This window comes from Macaca mulatta, chromosome 4, assembly GCF_049350105.2.
Source record: "Macaca mulatta isolate MMU2019108-1 chromosome 4, T2T-MMU8v2.0, whole genome shotgun sequence".
NCBI classification, from domain to species: domain Eukaryota; kingdom Metazoa; phylum Chordata; class Mammalia; order Primates; family Cercopithecidae; genus Macaca; species Macaca mulatta.
The window spans coordinates 165,254,805-165,278,177 of record NC_133409.1 but is presented as its reverse complement, the minus strand read 5'-3'; the positions used below and the strand labels follow the sequence as shown (position 1 = coordinate 165,278,177).

General features: G+C 42.4%; 1 protein-coding gene across 17 annotated transcripts in view; it reads right to left on the bottom strand.

Annotated features, from left to right (window-relative positions):
* The window catches only part of KIF13A (kinesin family member 13A), a 230,127-nt gene that overhangs the window by 43,691 nt on the left and 163,063 nt on the right, over positions 1-23,373 (bottom strand). For 9 of the 17 annotated variants that reach the window (XM_015135607.3, XM_078000923.1, XM_015135612.3 and 6 more), the window contains exons 17-21: positions 19,864-19,983; positions 15,356-15,569; positions 7,471-7,633; positions 4,153-4,293; positions 3,088-3,237 (exon numbers count right to left, since the gene is read on the bottom strand). In XM_015135607.3, the coding sequence (XP_014991093.2) occupies positions 3,088-3,237; positions 4,153-4,293; positions 7,471-7,633; positions 15,356-15,569; positions 19,864-19,983 (788 nt within the window). The remainder of the gene's footprint in view (positions 1-3,087; positions 3,238-4,152; positions 4,294-7,470; positions 7,634-15,355; positions 15,570-19,863; positions 19,984-23,373) is intronic. The other 8 variants (XM_078000924.1, XM_078000927.1, XM_078000926.1 and 5 more) reach the window with 1 other exon arrangement.

Below are 23,373 nucleotides of genomic sequence, written 5' to 3'. Positions count from 1 at the left end.
AGGTAATTTTTTTTTTTGAGACGATGTCTAGCTCTGTCACCGAGGCTGGAGTGCAGTGGCACGATCTTGGCTCACGGCAACCTCTGCCTCCTGGGTTCAAGTGATTCTCCCGCCTTAGCCTCCCAAGTAGCTGGAATTACAGGTGCCTGCCACCATGCCCAGCAAATTTTTCTATTTTTAGTAGAGACAGGGTTTCACTGTGTTGGCCAGGCTGGTCTCGAACTCCCGACCTCATGATCCGCATGCCTCGGCCTTCCAAAGTGCTGGAATTACAAGCGTAAGCCACTGTGTCCAGCCAATTTTTGTATTTTTAGTAAAGACGGGTTTTCACCGTATCAGCCAGGCTGGTCTCGAACTCCTGACCTGGTGATCTGCCTGCATTGGCCTCCCAAAGTGCTGAGATTATAGGCGTGAGCCACTGCATCTGACTATCCATGTTTTTTAAAATATTCATGTGAGTGAATATAAAATGCTTAATTCACTTATTCATTTGACCAAAGAGCTAGCTCATGAAATACCAAAATAAAAACAGGTTCTGCCATCAGGGAGCAGTCAAAGGAGGCAAGACAGAGAAGTAACTCGCTAACAGGCCAGGTGTGGTGGCTCAAGCCTGTAATCCCAGCACTTTGGGAGGCCGAGGCGGGTGAATCACCTTAGGTTAGGAGTTCAAGACCAGCCTGGCCAACATGATGAAACCTTGTCTCTACTAAAAATACAAAATAATAAAAAAAAAAATTAGCCAGGCATGGTGGGTCACACCTGTAGTCCCAGCTACTTGGGAGGCTGTGGCAGGAGAACTGCTTGAACAGGGGAGGGCAGAGGTTGCAGTGAGCCGAGATCGCACCACTGCACTCTAACCTGGGCAACGGAGTGAGACTCGGTCTCAAACAACAACAGCAACAAAACTCACCAATAACAGCATAGATTAGTTGCTATAATAGATACGTGTGCGAGTTGTTATAGGATAAACTTACCCACCAGCAAATATTTACCAAGAACTAACTGTGCCAGGAACTGTGCTAAGTGCTGTGCATCCAACAGCAAACCAAATTGACAAGGTTCCTGGGCTCGGGCAGCTTTTATTCTCTTGAGATTGGAGAATGGGTGTGTAACTCAGACTGGGGCTGAGAGCAGGATGAAGGAGGGTTCCATAAAGCAGTGCCATTAGATCTAATCCAGGAGGAACAGCATATTGAAAGCCACACAAATATGAGGAAAGTTATTTTAAAACTTTTTCATTAAAAGGCTTTAAATTTTCTATCATGGTGGCTCTCTGGATAGGAGTCAGTTTAACCATGTTTCTCTTAAAGCTGGCTGCACAGAATCAAATTAGAGGAAAAGGATTATTCTGAAATTTGCATTCTTGGAGTGCTTTAATTGTCTTAATTATCTCTCGTCACACAGTTTCAGGTTGTAATAACTGTGGCTGTCACTACACATGTGTCCAAGGTGACACATGTTCTGGTAGTGCGCTGTCATCCTAAACAGGGAAGGTTATTTTTAAAGGTAGATTAGATCCAACTTCCACACAGCAATTGGCACTGGCACCAAGGACCTAAGAGAAATCACATGATGATATCTGAGAAGTAAGACAAATACGGAAGAAGCAGTAAGATGAGGGAAGAAAGGAAATAAAAGAAATCAGAAGATAGTTGTTCTTAATTTTTTTTTTTAATGCTTTTCGATAATCTAATTCACTTTAATATAATTTCAGGGGGATTCATGGAATACTCAAAGCACACCATAGACTCCAAATTAAGAAGTCCTGAGCTAGGGACTCAGCCACTGAATCACTCTGCCATCTTAATTGTGCTCACTTTTTCTTTCTGAGACAGGGTCTCGCTCTGTTGTCCAGGCTGGACTGCATTGGTATGATCACGGCTCACTGCAGCTTAGACCTACCTGGGCTTTGGTGATCCTCCCACCTCAGCCTCCTGAGTAGCTGAGACTATGGGTGCTCATCACCATGCCTGGTTAATTATTATTATTATTATTTTGAGACAGAATCTCGCTCTGTCACCCAGGTTGGAATGCAGTGGTGTGATCTTGGCTCACTGCAACTTCTGCCTCCTGGGTTCAAGCGATTCTCCTGCCTCAGCCTCCCGAGTAGCTGGGACTACAGGTGCCCGCCACCATGCCTGGCTGATTTTTTTGTATTTTTAGTAGGGGTGGGGTTTCACCATATTGGCCAGGCTGGTCTCAAACTCCTGACCTTGTGATCCACCCGCCTCAGCCTCCCAAAGTGCAGGGATTACAGGCGTGAGCGATTGCGCCCTGTCCATGCTTGGTCAATTTTTAAACTTCTTTTTTAGAGATGGGGTCTCACAATGTTGACCAGGCTAGTTTCAGACACCTAACTGTGCCCATTTTTCTCATGGGAAAAAGCACCGTTAGGCACTGGTCCTCTGGAACAGAATGTCCATGGCGTGTTTCCATAGTGGATGGTGGGCTGTGCACCTATACCCAACAACTGGGAACGTGGGTCTATACTGCAGCTTCACTTTGGGCAGAATGGCATCTTATTCTTCGCCTGCTCTAAGAATCACAAGAAATAATTTGGTAGTTCAAGGTACATTTTCTGAAATACCTTATGCCTACCTAGGCCACTATATCTAAATAGCTGAAACACCAGAGTTTAAAAGGAGGGTAACAAGGAGTCATTAAAGCCTGTTTTGTCTGAGTACTCTGGATTGCAAAATAATCCTCCTAAGCTGTATCTTATAAAGACCATTTAGGGGCCAGGAAGGAACTAGAGTATATTGCAAAAGTATGAGATTACCTTTAAAAAGAGAGAGCAATATGGGGCACAGAGCTGAATATGGTTTCCAAAATATTTCCAATTTGATTAAAACAAAGAAAAAACTTGTGACCTCCAAATATTAAATGTGTTATAATAATCCTTTAAGACCATGACTTAATCCTCAAAGCTTCTAATATCGATTATTAGTAGAGAAAGAAGAATGCAGATCTTGACTATTTGCCTTAGTTTCTTGATCCACCTCAAGAACACAGCTTAAACAGAATGAAAAACAAAATAAAATGAAAAACTTGAACCACCATCGTTCTCCAAGGCTGGCCTGTGCTTACCTCCCCCTGCTGGCTGATGATAGGGACTGCATACTGGAGTTTCACATCGCAGAAGAGGCATTCCAAGAACACATTCGCCACCCCGATGAGGTTGTGATTCTCTTGGGCTTCATAGAAAGGGTCACCTCGTTTCCCGCAGAGTCTCTTTGCCTGAGCAGTAGGAGGAGCCAGTGAGTGCATGAATAAGAAACACAACATCAATTTAAATAATATTATTTAAAACTAGAGTTTGAAAAAAAATTTAAAGAATCTATCCATTTAAACAGGAAGTAAAATTAGAATGTCACATAAAGAAAAACTAAATTAGCCAGGTGTGGTGGTGCATGCCTGTGGTCCCAGCTACTCAGGAGGCTGAGGCACGAGAATTGCTTGAACCCAGGAGATGGAGGTTTCAGTGAACCGAGATCACACCACTCCAGCCAGAGTGAGACTCTGTCTCCATTAAAAAAAAAAAAAAAAATTAGCCCATAGGAGGGGCCTGCTTGCTGGGGAGCTAAGTGATGCCTGTGCAGAGGATTCCTCTTCAGTCCCTGCCTTGTCGTCCCTACCCACCTCACCTGCAGCTTTTTCATTTCATCCCCTTTGCTTTGCCTCATCTCCTTTGCCAAGTCTTCTTTTCCACTGCTAATGTCCAAAAAACGGATTATGCAAGCTAAAATTACTCTTAGTAATCTACCCAGCCATGATCACAGCTAGGGGTGTGTGAACACACATTAATGAATGTGAAATCCACACTGGCTCCAGCCAAGCTGATTTTTCACAGCACCGATAAAATGGCATAAATTTACTTCATTCTACTTCTTTTCACTTGAAATGTAGTAAACATGAAGCCAGATAAGAATCTACTATACGTTTTCTTCATTTAGTTCCCATCTGTGTGGGGATCACGTGTTATATTACTGATTCGACTTAGCACTTCTTTCAAAATCACTTGTAATTTATTTTCCTGATATAAATGTCTCAAGTATCATCAGCACATCTGTGTGTGTGTGTGTGAGATGCTAAATCGCTTATATTCTCTGTTTTTAACACGACAAAATCTCCTTTACATTTTGTCTCTTTTACCTCAGGAACTTTTTCCTTCCATTCTTGGTAAAGGTCTCTCATATCAATTAATTTATTCTCCAGCTTCTCGATGGTCCACACTTGGGTGCTCTTTCCTTTCCTCCTCACTTGGATAGCTGGCTCACTCACTATTGCACCTCTCTGCATAAGGAAGAAAAAACAAACGGTTATAACTCCTTTTTCGATTGCTAAAGTAATATATATAGAATAGTAACATAGTAAGTTTGCAAAACACATACATGTATACAAAAGAAGATAAAATTCTACCACCTAGAGGGATAGTCTGATTTATTTTCTCTCTTCTATGTACACTCATGCACACTTAACTTTTATCACAATCAAGACTAAACAAAAGTATAACTTCACACCCCAATCCTCCCTCTCTCCAGTTTTGATATTGTGATCATTTTTCTTGTATTGTTAAATATTCTTCATAAGCATGAATTTTTTTTTTTTTTTTTTTAAGATAGGGTCTTGCTCTATCACCCAAGCTGGAGTGAAGTGGTATGATCTTAGCTCACTACAACCTTGACCTCCTGGGCTCAAGCAATCCTCCCACCTCAGCCTCCCAAGCAGCTGGGACGACAGGCACATGACATCATGACTGACTATTTTTTTTTTTTTTGCATTTTTTTGTATAGATGGGGTTTTGTAACATTGCCCAAGCTGGTCTCAAACTCCTGTACTCAAGTGATCTGCCCACCTTGGCCTGCCAAAGTGCTAGGATTATAGGCGTGAGCCACCAGACCCAGCCATAAACATGATTTTTTAATGGCAACATAGCAGTATCCATAGCATTTGGATCTACTATACATTTGACTAGTTATTCTATTGTTTGACATCATGTCTGTTTCAAGTTTTTGCTATTATAAAGTCCACTATGATAAGCATCCTGGACACTTCAATGACTATGGGCTTAGAATAAATTTCCCAAAGGGGAACTACTAGGTCAAAAGAGTAAAACCCAGCAAGACTGATAAGATACTCCCTGACTCATTTTCTAGCTTGCTTGCTGGAAGAAAAAATGAATGGATGAAAAACAATTTTCTTACTTTATTTAAATTTAGTTTTTCTTTTTTTCTGAGTCATAGAAAAACAATTTTCTGGCTGGGCACGGTGGCTCATGCCTGTAATCCGAGCACTTTGGGTGACCAAGTTTGGTGGATCACCTGAGGTCAGGAGTTTGAGACCAGCCTGACCAACACGGTGAAACCCCACCTCTACTAAAAATACAAAATTAGCTGGGCGTGGTGGCACATGCCTGTAATCCCAGCCACTTGGGAGGTTGAGGCAAGAGAATCACTTGAACCTAGGAGGTGGAGGTTGTAGTGAGCCAATATCATGTCACTGCACTCCAGCCTGGGCAAAGAGTGAAACTCCATCTCAAAAAACAACTGTTGCAGGAAGTCAGGAACCCTGAACGGAGGGACCAGCTGGAACTGTGGCAGAGGAACATGAATTGTGAAGATTTCATGGACATTTATCAGTTCTCAAATAATATTTTTATAATTTATTATGCCTGTCTTTAATATCTTAATCCTGTTATCTTCATAAGCTGAGGATGTATGTCACCTCAGGACCACTGTAATAATTGTGTTAACTGTACAAATTTATCGTAAAACACGTGTGTTTGAACAATATGAAATCAGTGCACCTTGAAAAAGAAAAGAATAACAGTGATTTTTAGGGAACAAGGGAAGACAACCATAAGGTCTGACTGCCTGCGGGTCGGGCAAAAAGAGCCATATTTTTCTTCTTGCAGAGAGCCTATAAATGGACATGCAAGTAGGAGAGAGATTGCTAAATTCTTTTCCTAGCAAGAAATATTAATATTAACACCCTAGGAAAGGAATGCATTCCTGGGGGGGAGGTCTATAAATGGCCACCCTGAGAATGTCTGTCTTACCTGGTTGAGATAAGGACTGACATATGTCCTGGTCTCCTACAGTACCCTCAGGCTTACTAGGGTGGGGAAAAACTTTGCCCTGGTAAATTTGTGGTCAGACCAGTTCTCTGCCCTCGAACCCTGTTTTCTGTTGTTTAAGATGTTAATCAAGACAATACGTGCACCGCTGAACACAGACCCTTATCAGTAGTTCTGCTTTTGCTCTTTGCCTTGTGATCTTTGTTGGACCCTTATCAGTAGCTCTGCTTTTGCCTTTTGTCCTGTTCCCTCTGAAGCATGTGATCTTTGCTAGACCAGTATTAGTAGTTCTGCTTTTTGCCCTTTGAAGCATGTGATCTTTGTACCTACTCCCTGTTCTTACACCCCCTCCCCTTTTGAAACCCTTAATAAAAACTTGCTGGTTTTGAGGCTCAGGTGGGCATCACGGTCCTACTGATATGTGATGTCACCCCCAGCGGCCCAGCTGTAAAATTCTTCTCTTTGTATTCTTTCTCTTTATTTCTCAGCCGGCTGACACTTATGGAAAATAGAGAACCTACGTTGAAATATTGGGGGTGGGTTCCCCTGATAAACAACAACAACAAAAACAAAAAACAATTTTCTTGAAAGTTTCTCTCTACAGGAAAAATTTTTCAAGGTGAAATGACAGGAAGCTCTCAAACGCTTGCAAAGAGTTCTGTGTGTTTGAAGTCAGGTATCATAAAAAGTCTTCCTTTCTTGTAGAATTCACTCTTAAAAAGGTACCATAGCAGGCCAGGCACAGTGGCTCACGCCTGTAATCCTAGCACTCTGGGAGGCCGAGTGGGTGGAACATTTGAACCCAGGAGTTCAAGACCAGCCTGGCCAATATGGCAAAACCCTGTCTCTACTAAAAGCACAAAAAATAGCCGGGTGTGGTGGCATGCGCCTGTAATCCCAGCTACTCGGGAGGTTGAGGTAGGAGAATTGCTTGAACCAGGGAAGCAGAGACTGCAGTGAGCTGAGATCATGCCATTGCACTCCAACCTGGGTGACAGAGCGAGACTTAGTCTAAAAAAAAAAATCAAATAAACAAAAACCAGGTACTATAGCCTACACATATTCCCCCAATTCAGAAAGGGGTATTTACATGCAAAAAAAAAAAAAAAACAGGTAAAATATGTTTCTAGTTTTATTGTTTTAAAGAAGGCATATAAATTAGGAAGTCCTTCAGCCACTAAAATTCTGTGTATTCTGCTTATTACATATCTAAAAACATCATTTAAATAGCATTCTTACCCAATGAGGTGTATAAAGAATGTCTTGAAAAAAATAAATACCTCTGGCTGATATCAGGATCTCCTAAGGAATGTTTCTGGGATTTCAGTTTTAGATCCTGTTTTACAGTATTTACTATTGTACATCTTGCCCTCTCACTTGAAGGACATTCTTACCTTCCTATTGGCACTGAGGTTTGCAGCAGGGATCTGAAGAGTCACTTGGTAATCAGTGAGTTTGCTCATTTCCTCAGCCAAGAAGTTTGCTTCCCTCACCAAGGTGTTAGCTTTAACCAGCTGCTCTCGCAGTTTTGCCAGGCTTTGTCGGAAGAGTTCGTCCCTGCAGTGTCACAGAAAAGGGAATGAGAAAATCTAAAAGAAAACTGCAATCCCGTTTCTAAGTGAGCATCTTATTAGAAAATGGTAGAAAACTCCTCTCGGGCAGTATTTTTCAAACTATTTTACCAGACTACCTCTCATCCTTCCCTCCTGCCCACAGACGGGCTATCTGTTGAGAACTACTGATGGAGAGCAAATTGTTGAGCGACTTAACTGAAAACCACGTTAATTATGTAACATATGAAAACGATCAGATTGTGATATGAGGATGCAAAAAACCAGTACAGGATTCTTCAGGAAAAACAAACGACGATTATGACTTGTGTGTGCTGAGGGAGGGTGGTGCGGCAGGGAGCGGCTGGTAGATGAGAGAAACCTGGAGTTAGGAGAACAAAGTATTTTTCATGACTTCTGCAGCTGGCAAAAGTCATGCCGTGGTAAGGTAGTTCTGCTGCAGCAGGAATTCTTTTTTTCAACTCTCTGCACAACATTACTTGCTGATAAAAAGTTTCTCTAATATCCCAAATTGGTCAAAATCATCTTACATGTTCTCTCAGCCCCATGCCTTTAGCATTCATAGCATTTGCCATAGTTAGAACTTTTCATTTTTACTGGTGTAATTATTTAATACCTGTCTCCTACTAGGCTGTTAAGTGCCCCGGGGCAGGGACCATGTCTTTTTTTGCTTGCACTACACTAGCTCCTGGCCAAGTGCACGACCCATTGTAGGATATTCAAAAAAGGCCCCCTGAATAAAGAAAAGAGTGCTTCTGGATTTCACATTTGAATCTGGGTTCAAAAGTCACTCCATCTAGCAATTGCTCTGCGCCATATATAACTTCTCTTTTCCACCATTTACACACTGCAGGAAACTCTTATATCATAGAAAAATAATGAGCTCAAAGCATCTAAATCTCTACTCCCCACTTGTCACCTTAGAAATGACAGAGGATACATGCTGCGAGGATGCTAATGTAAAGCAAACAGTTTCTTAAAACCGTGTTACTAGCTGGGGGCAGTGGCTCACGGCTATAATCCCAATACTCTGGGAAGCCGAGGTGGGAGGATCACTTGAGGCCAGGAGTTCAAGACCAGTCTGGGCAACATAGCAAGACCTCATCTCTATTAAAAAAAAAAAAAAAGAAAAATGGTGATACCATTTTTCTGGTCACCCACGCTTAGATCTGTTCAGTCAGTTCGGTCTCTTCTCTTTTCTACAACGTCCAAAAAGTAAGCCTATTGACTCCTCCTTTGAAGCATCTCCTAAGTCTCTCTGTGTTTTATCATATCCCTGGCTCAGAGCCCTTACACCTTCCCAATAATCTCACGGCACCCAGGCTCTTCTTGCTCCACTGCAAGGCAGTCCTTATCAAGCCCTGCCTTCCCCAGGCCATTCCTCGGCTCAAGGCCTTGCAGGGCTCCTCTTCTCCCATAAAATAAATCCCAAATTCTGAGTCTGTAGCCTCCCACAACCCCTATCTAATACTTTTGAACTTAATTTTCCCTGCTCTTCCATTAAATCACCTTCTACACCAGTGGTCCCCAACCTTTTTGGCACCAGGGACTAGTTTCATGGAAGACAACTTTTCCATGGACCGAGGTTGGGGAAAGGGAGAGTTTTGGGATGACTCAAGTGCATTATATTTATTGTACACTTTATTTCTACTATTATATTGTAATAGATAATGAAATAATTATACAGCTCACCATAATGTAGAATCAGTGGGAGCCCCGAGCTTGTTTTCCTGCAACTAGACAGTTCCATCTGGGGGTGATGGTAGACGGTGACAGATCATCAGGCTTAAGACTCTTACAAGGAACATGCAATCTAGATCTCTTGCATGTACAGTTCATAATAGGGTTTGTGTTCCTATGAGAATCTAATGCCACTGCTGATCTGACAGGAGGTGGAGCTCAGGCAGTAATGCAAGTGATGGGGAGCAGCTGTAGACACAGACAAAGCTTCGCTTGCTGGCCCACTATTCACCTCCTGTTGTGCAGCCTGGCTCCTAACAGGCCACGGACCTGTACCAGTTTGTGGTCCAGGGACTGGGGACCCCTGTTCTAGACTACACAAAACAGTTCTTTTGCAGTCTCCCAAATACATCTTACTCTCTTCCATTGCTTTTCATCTGTTCATGCCAATCTGCCCATCCAAAATGTCCTCTACTTTCTCTCTGCTGGTCAAACTCTACCTCTCAAATGCGCTTGAAATCCTTCCTTCTCCCTGAAAATCCCTGTAGAAGACTCAATGCATACAATATTTACTAAATACCTTCCAGGTGACCACATCATTCTAGGCACTAGGGATACTTCAAAGGATTCTCTGTCCCTTGCAACTCATTTTCCAGAGTAGGAGATAGAAAACAAACAAATAACTATTAATATATAATCCTAATGTTTCCTATTGTTCAATGAAACTGTTCTTTAATTTACTATTATGATTTAATTTTTCCACAAGTTTATATCTTGTTTCATACCACATTCTAAGTGTACAAAGAGAATAAATAACATCTGTGGCTTTCTTTGTAATTCTCACCAGAATTAAATATACTTGATTCTCAACCCATCAATAACAATGTAGGTAAGAGTCCTTCATTATTTCACAACCCATCAACATTTACTTAGGTAAGAGTTCTAGCTTCTTATATAATCACATACAATTAATGACATCTTAATTTTATCCAGTGAAACCTGACAAAAATCAATAATGCAACTATTCTTATGTTTTTGAATGACATTCCCAAAATAGATCTTTATCTTTTTTTTTTTTCCTTCCTTCCTTCTTTCTCTCCCTCCCTTTTCCTTTCTTTCCTTCTCTCTATCTCTCTTTTTCTTGGAGATAGGGTCTCCCTATGTTGCCCAGGCTGGAGTACAGTGGCTATTCAGAGGCGTGATCACAGTGCACTACAGTTTCAAACTCCTGGGCTCAAGTGATCCTCCTGCCTCAGCCTCTGGAGTAGCTGAGACTATAGGCCTGTGCCACTGTACCCGGCCTCTACACTTTTCTTTACTTTTCTTTCTTTCTTTTTTTTTTTTTGAAGAATTTAAGCCCCAAAGAAAATAAATCTGGAATTAAGGGAAATGAAAAAAATATTATAAACTATTTAACTGAAAAACACTATGATTAAAAGCAAACCACTTTCTTTATCAGATACTTTTGTTTTTTAAAATGTAAATATTTTGACTTATTTTGGGTTCAGGGGTACATGTGCATGTTTGTTATATAGGTAAACTCATGACTAAGGGGTTTGATGTATGGATTATTTCATTACCCTGGTAGTAAGCATAGTACCTGACAGTTTTTGTTTTCTTTCTTTCTTTTTTTCCTGAGCCTCTCCCTCCTCCTCCCACAGGCCCCAGTGTCTGTTGTTCCCCTCTTTCTGTCCATCGGTTCCCATGATTTAGCTCTCACTTATTAGTGAGAACACGTGGTATCTGGTTTTCTGTTCCTGCATTCGTTTTCTAAGAATAATGGCTTCCAGTTCCATCCATGTTCCTGCAAAGGACATGATCTTGTTCTTTTTCATGGCTGCATAGTATTCCATGGTATACATGTACCACATTTTCTTTATCCAGTCTATCGTTGGACATTCAGGTTAATTCCATGTCTTTCCTACTGTGAACAGTGCTGCAATGAATATACATGTACTGTGTCTTTATGGTAGAACAACTTATATTTCTTTGGGTATATACCCAGTAGTGAGATGGCTGGGTGAAAAGATAGTTCTGTTTTTAGCTCTCCAAAAAATTGCCACATTGCTTTCCACAATGGTTGAATTAATTTACACTCTCACCAACAGCGTATAAGGGTTCCCTTTTCTTTGCAACTTTGCCAGAATCTGTTATTTTTTGACTTTTTAGTAATAGCCATTCTGACTGGTGTGAGATGGTATCTCATTGTGGTTTTGATTTGCATTTCCCTAATCATTAGTGATAATGAACACTTTTTAATATGCTTTGTTGGCCACATGTATGTCTTCTTTTGAAGACACTTTTGCTTTTATCTTTTATATTGTTTAGTAAATAGAAAGGATATCAATGGGTATAATTATATCAGTTACCCTTAAACAGCTAGCTGTTGCTTGCCGTAAAGCCACCAGCTCATAGTAAATGTGTAAAAGGCAGCTCTTCAGAAAAAGGACTATCTGATAACCTTTTTCTGTTTCTTCCAGGCACAATAAAGTATAACAAGTAACATAACACCTGGTGCGGTGGCTCATGCCTATAATCCCAGCACTTTGGGAGGCCGAGGCGGGTGGATCACCTGAGGTCAGGGGTTCGAGACCAGCCTAGCCAACATGGTGAAACCCTGTCTCTACTAAAAACACAAAATTAGCCAGGTGTGGTGGTGGGCACCTGTAATCCCAGCTACTCAGGAAGCTGAGGCAGGAGAATAGCTTGAACCTGGGAGGCGGAGGTTGCAGTGAGCAGAGATCATGTCATTGCACTCAAACCTGGGTGACAAGAGCGAAACTCCATCTCAGAAAAAAGAGTAACAGAAGTATGATAATCTTCCTATTTCAGTATACAGACAGATGAGTGGGTAGCTCCTGGGGAAAATATAATTGACTCCCTTCTCTTTATTTAACATTAACAAGTGCATGACTGTTGCAAGCCTTTCACTGCAGGGCAGGGTTCCCTTTTCTCCTCTTGGGAGTCACCTTCTCTGGGTGTGGCCTGCGTTCTGCATCTCATTGCTAGTGAGAGATGCAGTGTGTGTGTGTGAGTTACAGGAAGAGCTCTAGAGTCAGACTGTCACGGCTCTGATCCCATCGCCCAACTTACCAGCAAACTGACCATCTGGGTAAATCATTTTACCTCTCAGCCTCAGTTTCCTTATGTGTAAAGGCAGTAGCAATTGTGAGGATTAGAGGAATACAGGAACAGCAATTAGTACCTGGCACATGGTATAAAATGGTCTATAGATATAAGGTGTTGCTGTGTTGCTTTTCTTTTTTTGGAGACACAGTCTTGCTTTGTCACCCAGGCTAGAGTGCAGTGGTGCGATCTCAGATCACTGCAACTTCCGCCTCCTGGATTCAAGCAATTCTTCTGCCTCAACCTCCCAAGGAGCTGGGATTATAGGTGCCTGCCACCACACCCAGCCAATTTTTGTATTTTTAGTAGAGACAGGGTTTCACCATCTTGGCCAGGCTGGTCTTGAACTCCTGACCTCATGATCCACCCGCCTCAGCCTCCCAAACTGCTGGGATCACAGGCATGAGCCACTGCGCCCAGCCAGGTGCTGCTTTTATTACTACTATTAATTATTATCATAACACAGGTGTTATTAGGAGACTGCAGAGAGACCTGGGTTCAAACTCTGGTTTTTTCACTTACTAGATGGTTGATTAAGGCAGGATATTTAAACTGACTGCCTAACCTATAAGACAGGGATAACAGTTCCTATGGCATACTGCTGCTGGGATGTTAATAAAATGCCTGGACTATGGCAATCACAACAGAAGTCTTCAATAACCTATTGTCCTTATTATGGCAGTCATGATTATTATTATTACCATTTCCTCTACTGTAGGGTCCAGACCTACTGGGTCTGTGGGTTTTTCTCCTCATGTGCGGAGATGAGAGATCGTAGAAATAAAGACACAAGACAAAGAGACAGAAGAAAAGACAGCTGGGCCCGGGCGGCCACTACCACCAAGACACGGAGACCGGCAGTGGCCCTGAATGCCTGGCTGTGCTGTTACTTATTGGATACAAGACAAGGGGGCAGGGTAAGGAGTGTGAGCCACCTCCAATGATAGGCAAGTTCACGCAAGTCACATGTCCACTGGACAGGGGGCCCTTCCCTGTTTGGCAGCCAAGGCAGAGAGAGAGAGAGGACAGCTTACGCCATTATTTCTTCCATGTATTTCAAATACTTTTAGTACTTTCACTAACTGTGTTACTGCTATCTAGAAGGCAGAGCCAGGTGTACAGAGTGGAACATGAAAGTAGACCAGGAGTGTGACCACTGAAGCACAGCATCACAGGGAGACGGTTAGGCCTCCGGATGGCTGCGGGCGGGTCTGACTGATGTCAGGCCTTCCACAAGAGGTGGTGGAGCAGAGTCTTCTCTAACTCTCCCGGGGAAAGGGAGACTCCTTTTCCTGGTCTGCTAAGTAACGGGTGCCTTCCCCAGGCACTGACACTACCGCTAGACCAAGGCCCGCTAGGTAACGGGCGCCTTCCCAGGCACTGGCATTACTGCTAGACCAGGGAGCCCTCTAGTGGCCCTGTCTGGGCATAACAGAGGGCTCACACTCTTCTGTCTTCTGGTCACTTCTCACCTTGTCCCTTCAGCTCCTATCTCTCTGTATGGCCTCGTTTTTCCTAGGTTACAATTGTAGAACAAAGATTATTATAATGTTGGAATAAAGAGTAATGCTACAAACTAATGATTAATGACACTTACATATAATCATATATAATCATATCTATAATCTATTTCTAGTGTAACTATTCTTATTCTATATATTTTATTACACTGGAGCAGCGTGTGCCCTCGGTCTCTTGCCTTGGCACCTGGGTGGCTCACCACCCACACTCCACCACTCTCTCCTTTGAGAGTTCTGATATAAATATTTTAAAGTCATAAATCTTTTATTTTTAGTCAGGTTGTTTTTTTTTTTTTTTTTGAGACAAAGTCTCACTCTTTCACCCAGGCTGGAGTGCAATGGTGCAATCTTGGCTCACTGTAACCTTCCCTTCCTGGGTTCAAGTGATTCTCCTGCCTCAGCCTCCCGAGTAGCTGGGATTACAGGCGCCTGCCAGCATGCCCAGCTAATTTTTCTATTTTTAGTAGAGACAGGGTTTCACCATGTTGGCCAGGTTGGTCTTGAACTCCTGACCTCAGGCGATCCACCCGCCTTGGCCTCCCAAAGTGTTGGGATTACGGGCGTGAGCCACCGCGCCCAGCCTGAGTCAGGTCAGGTTCTTTCTCTGTCACCCAGGCTGGAGTGTGGTGGCACGATCGCAGCTCACTGAAGCCTTGATCTCTGGGGCTCAAGTAGCCCTCCTACCTCAGCCTCCCAAGGAGCTGGGATTATAGGCACGAGCCACCATGCCTGGCTAATTTTTTATTTTTTGTAGAGACAAGGTCTCGCTATGTTGCCCAGGCTGGTCTTAAACTCCTGGGCTCAAGCAATCCTCCCAGTGACCTTATAGGCATGCACCACCACACCTGGCTAATTTTCATTTTTTGTAGAGACAAGGTTTCACTATGTTGCCTAGGCTGGTTTCAAACTCCTGGGCTCAAGTGATCCTCCCGCCTCAGCCTCCCCAAAGTGCTAGGATTACAGGTGTGAGCCACTACACCCAGCTATAAATCTCAAACTTTCACATTTAGTAGATTAATCAGCACTGAAGTTGTATTTAAATAGATTCAAAAGCATACGAAATAAGAAAAAAATGCTTTTGTGTTAAAGAAATTATTCAAACTTTCTAAATTTCAATACATACCTGTATAACCCTTGCAACCTGGCACCATTTTTATTGAAGGGTAAAGGGTTGTGAGGGTAGGAGGGGTCTTTAACAGCTAATATTATAGTAAACATACTTAGGGTGGGCAATATCTGTGAAAGGAAAAGCTAATAGGCAGTAAGTCAGATATGGGATTAAGAGTTCTCTCATTGCTACGTTTGTCCCTGACATGTCTCACAAACCCCTCCCTCAAAGCCCCATGGCCTTGACTCTGGGCTGCCCGCATTGCAGTTCTTACCTCTCTTCTGCCCACTGGGTCACCTTCTGCTGTGCTGTCTGGCTGCTGTAGGCCAGGCGGTCAGGGCCGCTGCTCGGTGGCTGCCTGTCGGGGGAGAGCTGCTGGCGGAGTTGCTCCAGTTCCCGCTCATACATGAGCCGCTGCTCCTCTAGGGCACTTCTCTTTTCTTCTAGGTATTGCTTCTCCAGGACCTGAACCACGTTTTGAACTGGGTCTAGTGAGCCAAGAGACAAGGCAAGGTGTCTTAGTGGTGGCTAAAACAAGCATTCATCCCAAGCACTGCAGCCTGTGGGGGCTTCCTCTAGCAAAGAGTCTAGCCAGTTAACACACTTTATGTGAGAGGCCTGAGGGGCCACATCAGGGAAATCCTCTCAAATTCTTTGTTATTGACATTGCAGATAAATGCCCTTTGTATGTATACATTCTCCACATCCTCTATGTTACTTTCTTCAATTTGATGAGCTCATTCTAACATTTCGATAAATCATTAATCTACTACCAAGAGATGGGGGAAGAGAGGGGAATGTGATCTTATCCACTGGGAAGAAAAACTTCATGAAATCTAGGACCACTCCAAACACAGAAGCACATAAGATTTGATCTTTCTTTATGGTAATTCATTTCTATGTCCATTTAATATCAGTTTTGGTATATGACAAAGATTTATGACTTTCACCACAAATCTTATTACTCTTGAATTTCTCTAAGGTGGGAGGAAACTTATAGATCACAGCATATGTTTGAAAATATTGGTTAAGGATATGGTCTGGCAATTTCTCAGACTAGTATCTAAAAGGACAATTCACTTGCAAAAATAAGAAAAACCTGTTTCTAACATCTCACGTGTACAGATACAGAGCTCACCACCATGCACATGGGTGAACAGGTATAGATGTACTAACAGATCCTGCTCCAATGAGCTACCCTGATGGCTGTGGTGTAGGTAAATCCTAATGGGCTGGGCAGGACATCGACTTGGTAATGACCAGTGAGCTGGATACTGTGGAGAAAGACTAAGGCTCTGGTCACATGCACAAAAGGAGAAACTTACCGACGTCACTAAGTGAGGATAGTGTAGGAAAGGAGAATATTAGACAATCTCAGTAGAACAAGAAAATCATCATCACAGTTAATATTTCCCAGAACTATATTACTGAGAAATGCATTCTCAGACCAGCCTGGGACATGATTTCCTCCTTGTACATTCACACATTTGCCTGCTATTCAGTGCCATTTATGCTGTATCCCCACACACTGGTACTCGGTTTAATTTCCAGAAAAGAAGCTGAAAATTAAAGTCACTCAGGAGGAATTTTTATATCACCTGATTGCTATTGACTGATTTTTCCAAGATACCCTATCAACTTGTAAAATACACATGTAGATTGTACTAATTTTCTATATTAGTAGTAAGAGAAAAAGATAACATGTTAGCTTCAAAAAATAAAGTTAAATAATTCAAAACAAAAAGAACCAATTTTTAAAAAATCACAAGAAAAGCTCAGTATAGGTGAGTTGTTTTAATACAAATGACAACCACAATGGCAACAATAACCCTACCAGCTCCTGGCTACATCTCAGGTAGAGGCTCTATCTGCATTGCATGCATCACCTCATGAAAGCTTTGCAACAAGCCTAAGTGTGGATACATCCTGATTTTAAAAATAAGGAAACTGGGGCTCATAAAGGCTAAATAGCTGATTTACATCATGTAGCTACAAAGTGACAGGGTCAGGTTTTGAACTCAGATAACAGATTGGCTGGGGTAGGACATTCACTTGATAATAAACTGATGTTGTATTCTTACCTCCAATGTTTTGCTTACAATTAGTATTTTGCAAAAGAGTGATACTTTTAAAAAAGATACTGTTTTATTGATATAAAATTCTAAAATTCAGCATTTTTTTCAAAGCAAAATAGTTTTCTTTGTAGAGTCCTGAAATGAGTCCCTAAAACATATCATTTAAAAAGCTGATGGAAAACAAACTGGGGGACGGGCGTGTTGGCTCACGCCTGTAATCTCAGCACTTCGAGAGGCTGAGGTGGCCGATCACTTGAGGTCAGGAGTTCAAGATCTGCCTGGCCAACATGGTGAAACCCTGTCTCTACTGAAAACTAGCTGGGCGTGGTGGCATGTGCCTATAGTCCCAGCTACTTGGGAGGCTGAGGCAGGAGAATTGCTTGAACCCAGAGGCGGAAGTTGCAGTGAGCTGAGATCGTGCCATTGCACTCCAGCCTGGGCAACAGAGTGAGACTCCATCCCCCGCCCACCAAAAAAATAAATAAATAAATAAATAAACAAAATAAAAAATAAACTGGGGGGAAAAACCCAAACCAAAAAACAAACAAAAAATCTTATGCAAAGGTAGATCCTGGGTGGGTAAAACATTATCTGTATAATAATAACCTATGTATTCCTAAGTATCAGAACTTCCAACAAAGTCCTATAACTTCTAAAAAAAAATATGAGAAATATGGTAAAATTTTTTGAGGGCATCTGAAGACATTTTAAATGTAAGCTCTAGAGAAGAAAAGTTCTCTCAGAATTAAAAAAATATATATACACATATTTCTCAAACAGTATATAAGGCTCTGGGCTTAAAAAAGAAAGGACAGGGTGTTACAGTACTTGCTGTCCATTTATATTTAGATAGAGCCCAACTGTCCTAACAGCGTTTATAAATCTTTTTCAGAGAAACTGGAAAACACACCATTTTATAAAATTGCATTATAGGGTTTTTGCTACGAGATTCTGAATAAGATACATAATCCACATTTCCATTGTTAGTCAGTAGTGCAGAAACACACATGATCCCAAATGACTGAGGCAGAGGGGATCTCACCCCAAGGTTCCATGCTGACACAGGCCACGTGAGTGAGGCTGTTTAAAACTGCACCAGCAGCTGTCATGACGCAGCACTACCACTACTCACCGGGAGTGATGAGTGGCCACAGATCGAAGTGCAAATACAGAAGAGAGAGCAACTCAACGCGTCCTTCCTCTGAGACTCCCACAGTAGAGTCTTGCAAGCCCCGTTCCCGGAACTCCCAGATCTGCCCTCATCACACACAGCTATGGTGGAGGTCTAGGGGCTGGGTTTTTGTTTCGCCTCTGATCCCTAACAGTAGTCTGGAAACACCTTTCTCACGGACATGTTTGATGACATTTTCTTTTCAGATCAATTAACCAGTTTCAAGTCTTTACTCCTACAAGCAGTATATTTTAAAACGGACCATCCAGATCAGCACGTTGATCTGATTCTATGCTGTGGCCCAGGACAGAAACCAAAGATTATTTGGCCCTTTCTCAAAATACCAACCAAATATCGAGAGATTGTCCACAGGTTTATTTTTCCGATCACTCTCCTTCTCTTGAACAAACTGTTTTAAATACTGAGCCAAGTGCCCAAAGCCAAGATCTCGAAGAGGTAAGTATTTTAGGAAAAAAGAAAGGACCACATTTAGTTTGGGCATAGCACTTTCTCGTCCTCATTAGTTTTTTCTTTACTTAGTAGGTAACTATGCAATGAGCTCAAACCGACCCATCATCCCAAGGATGGAAAGGAGAAAACGGCAGTGGTAGTAGTGCCGGTAGCAGGGTATTTATATGAGAAACAGAATTAGAATTAATCCACACCAAAATGTCTAAAAAACTGAACTGAGGGGAAATAGATCTTTGGAGAAAAAAAGAACTATCTGATCCCAGATGGAACAAACTGGCACTATGTATGACCCTTTGTCAGTCCCTTAATTGTTCTTTATTTTTTTAAATGTTTTATAGAGATGAAGTCTCACTATGTTGCCCAGGCTGGTCTTGAACTCCTGGCCTCAAGCAATCCCCCCACGTTGGCTTCCCAAAGTGCTGGGATTACAGGAGAGAGCCATTGCGCTTGGCACAGTTGCTCTTTCTTTAGAGCTGCCATTGACATTGAAAAAAGAGATGGTTCTTATTTTGTCTGATTCCAATTTCAAACCCTTGTGAAGAAGGCATTATTGTCCACAAATACTAGGTTTCTTTTTACTTTTAATTCAAATGAATTGGGTTTTAGATCAGTATTTACTCTAGAAACTAAAAAATACATTATTCTTACCTATTACTGGGATAATGTCGGTGAATATATATCTGCAAGTACTACTGACCTGAATTGCTTTGCTGTCAACAGCAATAAAGCCATCAATAACAGCAGTAATAACACCAATAATACTTTTCAGTGCTGTTGCAAGCATAGAGAAGAACAGCTGCTGTTAGAGTTGAACCAAAATCTGGGCGGCAAATGAAATGGGGACATGGTGTGTGTGTGTATCTATGTGTTGAGGTGGGGTGTTCATAACTGAAAAGGAATATTCCTCAATGAAGAATACAGGGCACCTTCATCAGCCAGAAAACTCCAGCTTCTTCCCAATCATGTTAGTTAGATTTTTGCCAAAGCATGGAGCATGAGTATCAATCAGCAGCACTGCTAAAAACCAGCCAAGCTCCCTCATGCCAATGCCACTCAGTTAAAAACCTTTCTCCCAGTGTTTGTGGAGGACCTTCGTCTGAAACCACATGAGAGGGAAGAGGATCTTCAAATAAGACCACCAAGGGGATGACCACCAGGCAGACAGGCTTATTATCGGGAAGCCACCTAGCAGTAGAGGAGAATCACAGTGAACACCGTCCAGCTGCCAGCACGGCAGCACTTGCATCAGAGACTGTGTGTATGCCCCCAAAGGGAAGCTCCACTGGAAATGCGTAAAGGATGGGGTAGGGGGAAACATGACTTCCTTTTTTTTTTTTTTTTGAGATGAAGTCTTGCTCTGTCACCCAGGCTGAAGTGCAATGGCGCAATCTCACCTCTAACTGCGGCCTCCACCTCCCAGGTTCAAGTGATGCTCCTGTCTCAGCCTCCTGAATAGCTGAGACTACAGGCACGCATCACCACGCCTGGCTAAATTTTTGTATTTTTAAGACAGACTGGGATTCACCATGTTGGCTAGGCTGGTCTCGAACTCCTGACCTCAAGTGATCTATCCACTTCAGCCTCCCAAAGTGCTAGGATTATAAGTGTGAGCCACTGCGCCCGGCCATAAATATAACTTCTACATGGACAAAATCAACACTGGAGAGCAAGGCCTGATGTGGGATACAAAAGAATAACTCACATTAACACTGTGCACCAGGCCACTGATGACTCTAACTGGTTTGGCTGAGAGGATTAGAGGAATTAACAAATGCTTTCTAAATACTCATTGGTTATTGAAGGAGTTAATTTATACATAAGAAAGTAGTAATTGATTAAAATAAGAAACCTATGATCTGGGATGGCTAAATGGTGAAACCAATACCACCTGTAAACTCTGCAGTTAGCAACTAGAGATGTCTAGATTCTGTAATGTTAGCTGAAGCCATGAGCTCTCTCCAATGGGAGTTCTTCCACCTGGAGTTTAGAGTCTACATCCTACATCCTCCTGGACACCCTGTGTTCACTCAGGCGTCCAAAAGATCACTCACAGGAGGCTTGTCGCTCAGGCAGGTAGTCACATGACCCATTAATGTGATTCTGACGTCTCAATATCACTTTGGAATGTCTTTGGGATTCCTCCCAATTGGTGGGGAAGTGGCAGTGTGGAATGAAGCTTGATTTCTAGCTATGGTCCACCCTGCACTGCAGGGCCCAAAGCCTCAGTGGCTAATCTTAACACTCGACTCTGTTTAAAGACAGAAACTGCCAAACTTTTCTCATAAAGTTGTTTATTTCCCACTTTTTTCTTTGTGGTTCTATCCTTTTTTTCTTTTTTTATTTCCCTTGGCAGACAGTTTTGCTCTTGTTGCCCAGGCTGGAGTGCAATGGTGCGATCTCGGTTTGCTGCAACCTCTGCCTCCCAGGTTCAAGCGATTCTCCTGCCACAGCCTCCTGGATAGCTAGGATTATGGGCACCTGCCACCATGCCTGGCTAATTTTTTTTTTTTAATCTTTTTTTTGTATTTTTAGTAGAGACGGGTTTCACCATGTTGGCCAGGCTGGTCTTGAACTCCTGACCTCAGGTAAGCCACTTGCCTCAACCTCCCAAAGTGCTGGGATTATAGGCAAGAGCCACCGTGCCTGGCCTCTATACTCTTTATATAAATACATTACACTTGTTTTTCACAGTCTGGCTTTTTCTCTGTCTCTCTCTCTCTCCACTCCCACCCCTGCCTCCTTCCTTCCTCCCTCCCTTTTTCCTTCCTTTCCTTTCTTTTTTTGAAACAGACTCTTGCTTTGTTGCTCAGGCTGGAGTATAGTGGTGTGAACTCAGCTCACTGCAACCTCCGCCTCTCAGGTTCAAGTGGTTCTCGTGCTTCGGCCTCCCGAGTAGCTAGGATTTCAGGCATGCACCACCACGCCTGGCTAATTTTTGTGTTTTTAGTAGAGATGGGGTTTCTCCATGTTAGCCAGGCTGGTCTCGAACTCCTGGCCTCAAGTAATCTGCCTGCCTCAGCCTCCCAAAGTGCTGGGATTACAGGTGCGCACCACTATGCCTGGCAAATTTCTGTATTTTTAGTTGGGATGGGGTTTCACTACGTTGCCCAGGCTGGTCTTCAAGTCCTGGCCTCAAGTGATCTGCCCGTCTTGGCCTCTTAAAGTGCTGGGATTACAGATGTGAGCCACCATGCCTGGCCTTTAATTTATATATATATATATATATAAAATTTTTTTTTTTGATAAGGAGTATCATTTTGTCACCCAGGCTGGAGTGTAGTGATGCGATCTTGGCTCAACCTCTGCCTCCTTGGTTCAAGCGATTCTCCTGCCTCAGCCTTCCCAGTAGCTGTGATTACAGCCATGTGCCACTATGCCTGGCTAACTTTTGTATTTTCTGTAGATACTAGGTTTTGCCATGTTGGTCAGGCTCGTCTCGAACTCCTGACCTCAGGTGATCCGCCCACCTCGGCCTCCCAAAGTGCTGAGATTACAGATGTGTCACCATGCCCAACCCTTTATTTCATTTTTATAATTAAAAAAAAGAGGCTCCCTAGGCAAAAACTTCATAATCAGAAATCAATGAAAAGGCCAAAAACTTTATTCCTGCAACAGAATCCCCAATTTGATATGCCAGAGATCTGACTGATAATTCTCTCACCATGTGCTTGCCTTGGCAGCACATATGCCAAAATTCTCTATGCTCAAATTCTTCCCAGATAGGCTCAAAGAGTAAAGTGAGAAAGCCACTGTTTAAGGGAAGAGCTCAACTCTCAAAAACAAAATGCTCTTCAAGCCCCCTGTCAGGTAGAGGCGGCCTGTGGCCGTCAGGACCCTGAAGGTCCACCCTGGTTCAAGTTAGGGAACCTCAGGTGCCCCAAATCAGATGAATGGGAAGGGGAGGTTGGACTGAGCCTACAAACTACCTTTCTCAGGTGCCCCTAAACAGCCTCAGTTTTATCCTCATAAAATCGTTCTAGTCCCAGAAATGTCATCTTCTGGTTGGTAACAGGAGAAAACTGCTGTCTGGTTTCTAAGTCCCAGTCATCAAGTCTAGTAATTAAGAGACTGAATGATGGGATAAGAAAAAGTACATTTATAAAACAGCAAAAAAGGAAAGAATTTGGTGTCTATTTTATTTAATGCAGGCAGGTGTGTATAGGCAGAGAAGAAGAAAGAAAAGGTGAAGGAACACAGACTTTTAGACGTGAAACTTGGAGTATAAGTCAAACAAAGAGGCTATAAAGCATTTCATTTTCACTATCACTTTTGTAAAAGTGATCTGGGCTTATTAAATAAGTATCTTTGGGGTACAATTTCCAGTTGAGTTTATACTAAAATGCTGTGACTTTTATCTTTCCATTAGATTATATTTGAAATTCCTGAATTTATATTCTCTTGGGGGTTGTTACATTCTCAAGGATTCAGATATGACAGGCTCGATGATGAGAAATTTGGTAAGGAATTCTGTCAAAATCATTCAGTATTGCAGGCCCGTGGAAATGTTACCATAATTGTCTTGGGAATAAGAGGTCTCAATAACAGGACCATCCATATCCTGGTTGTAACTGAGGG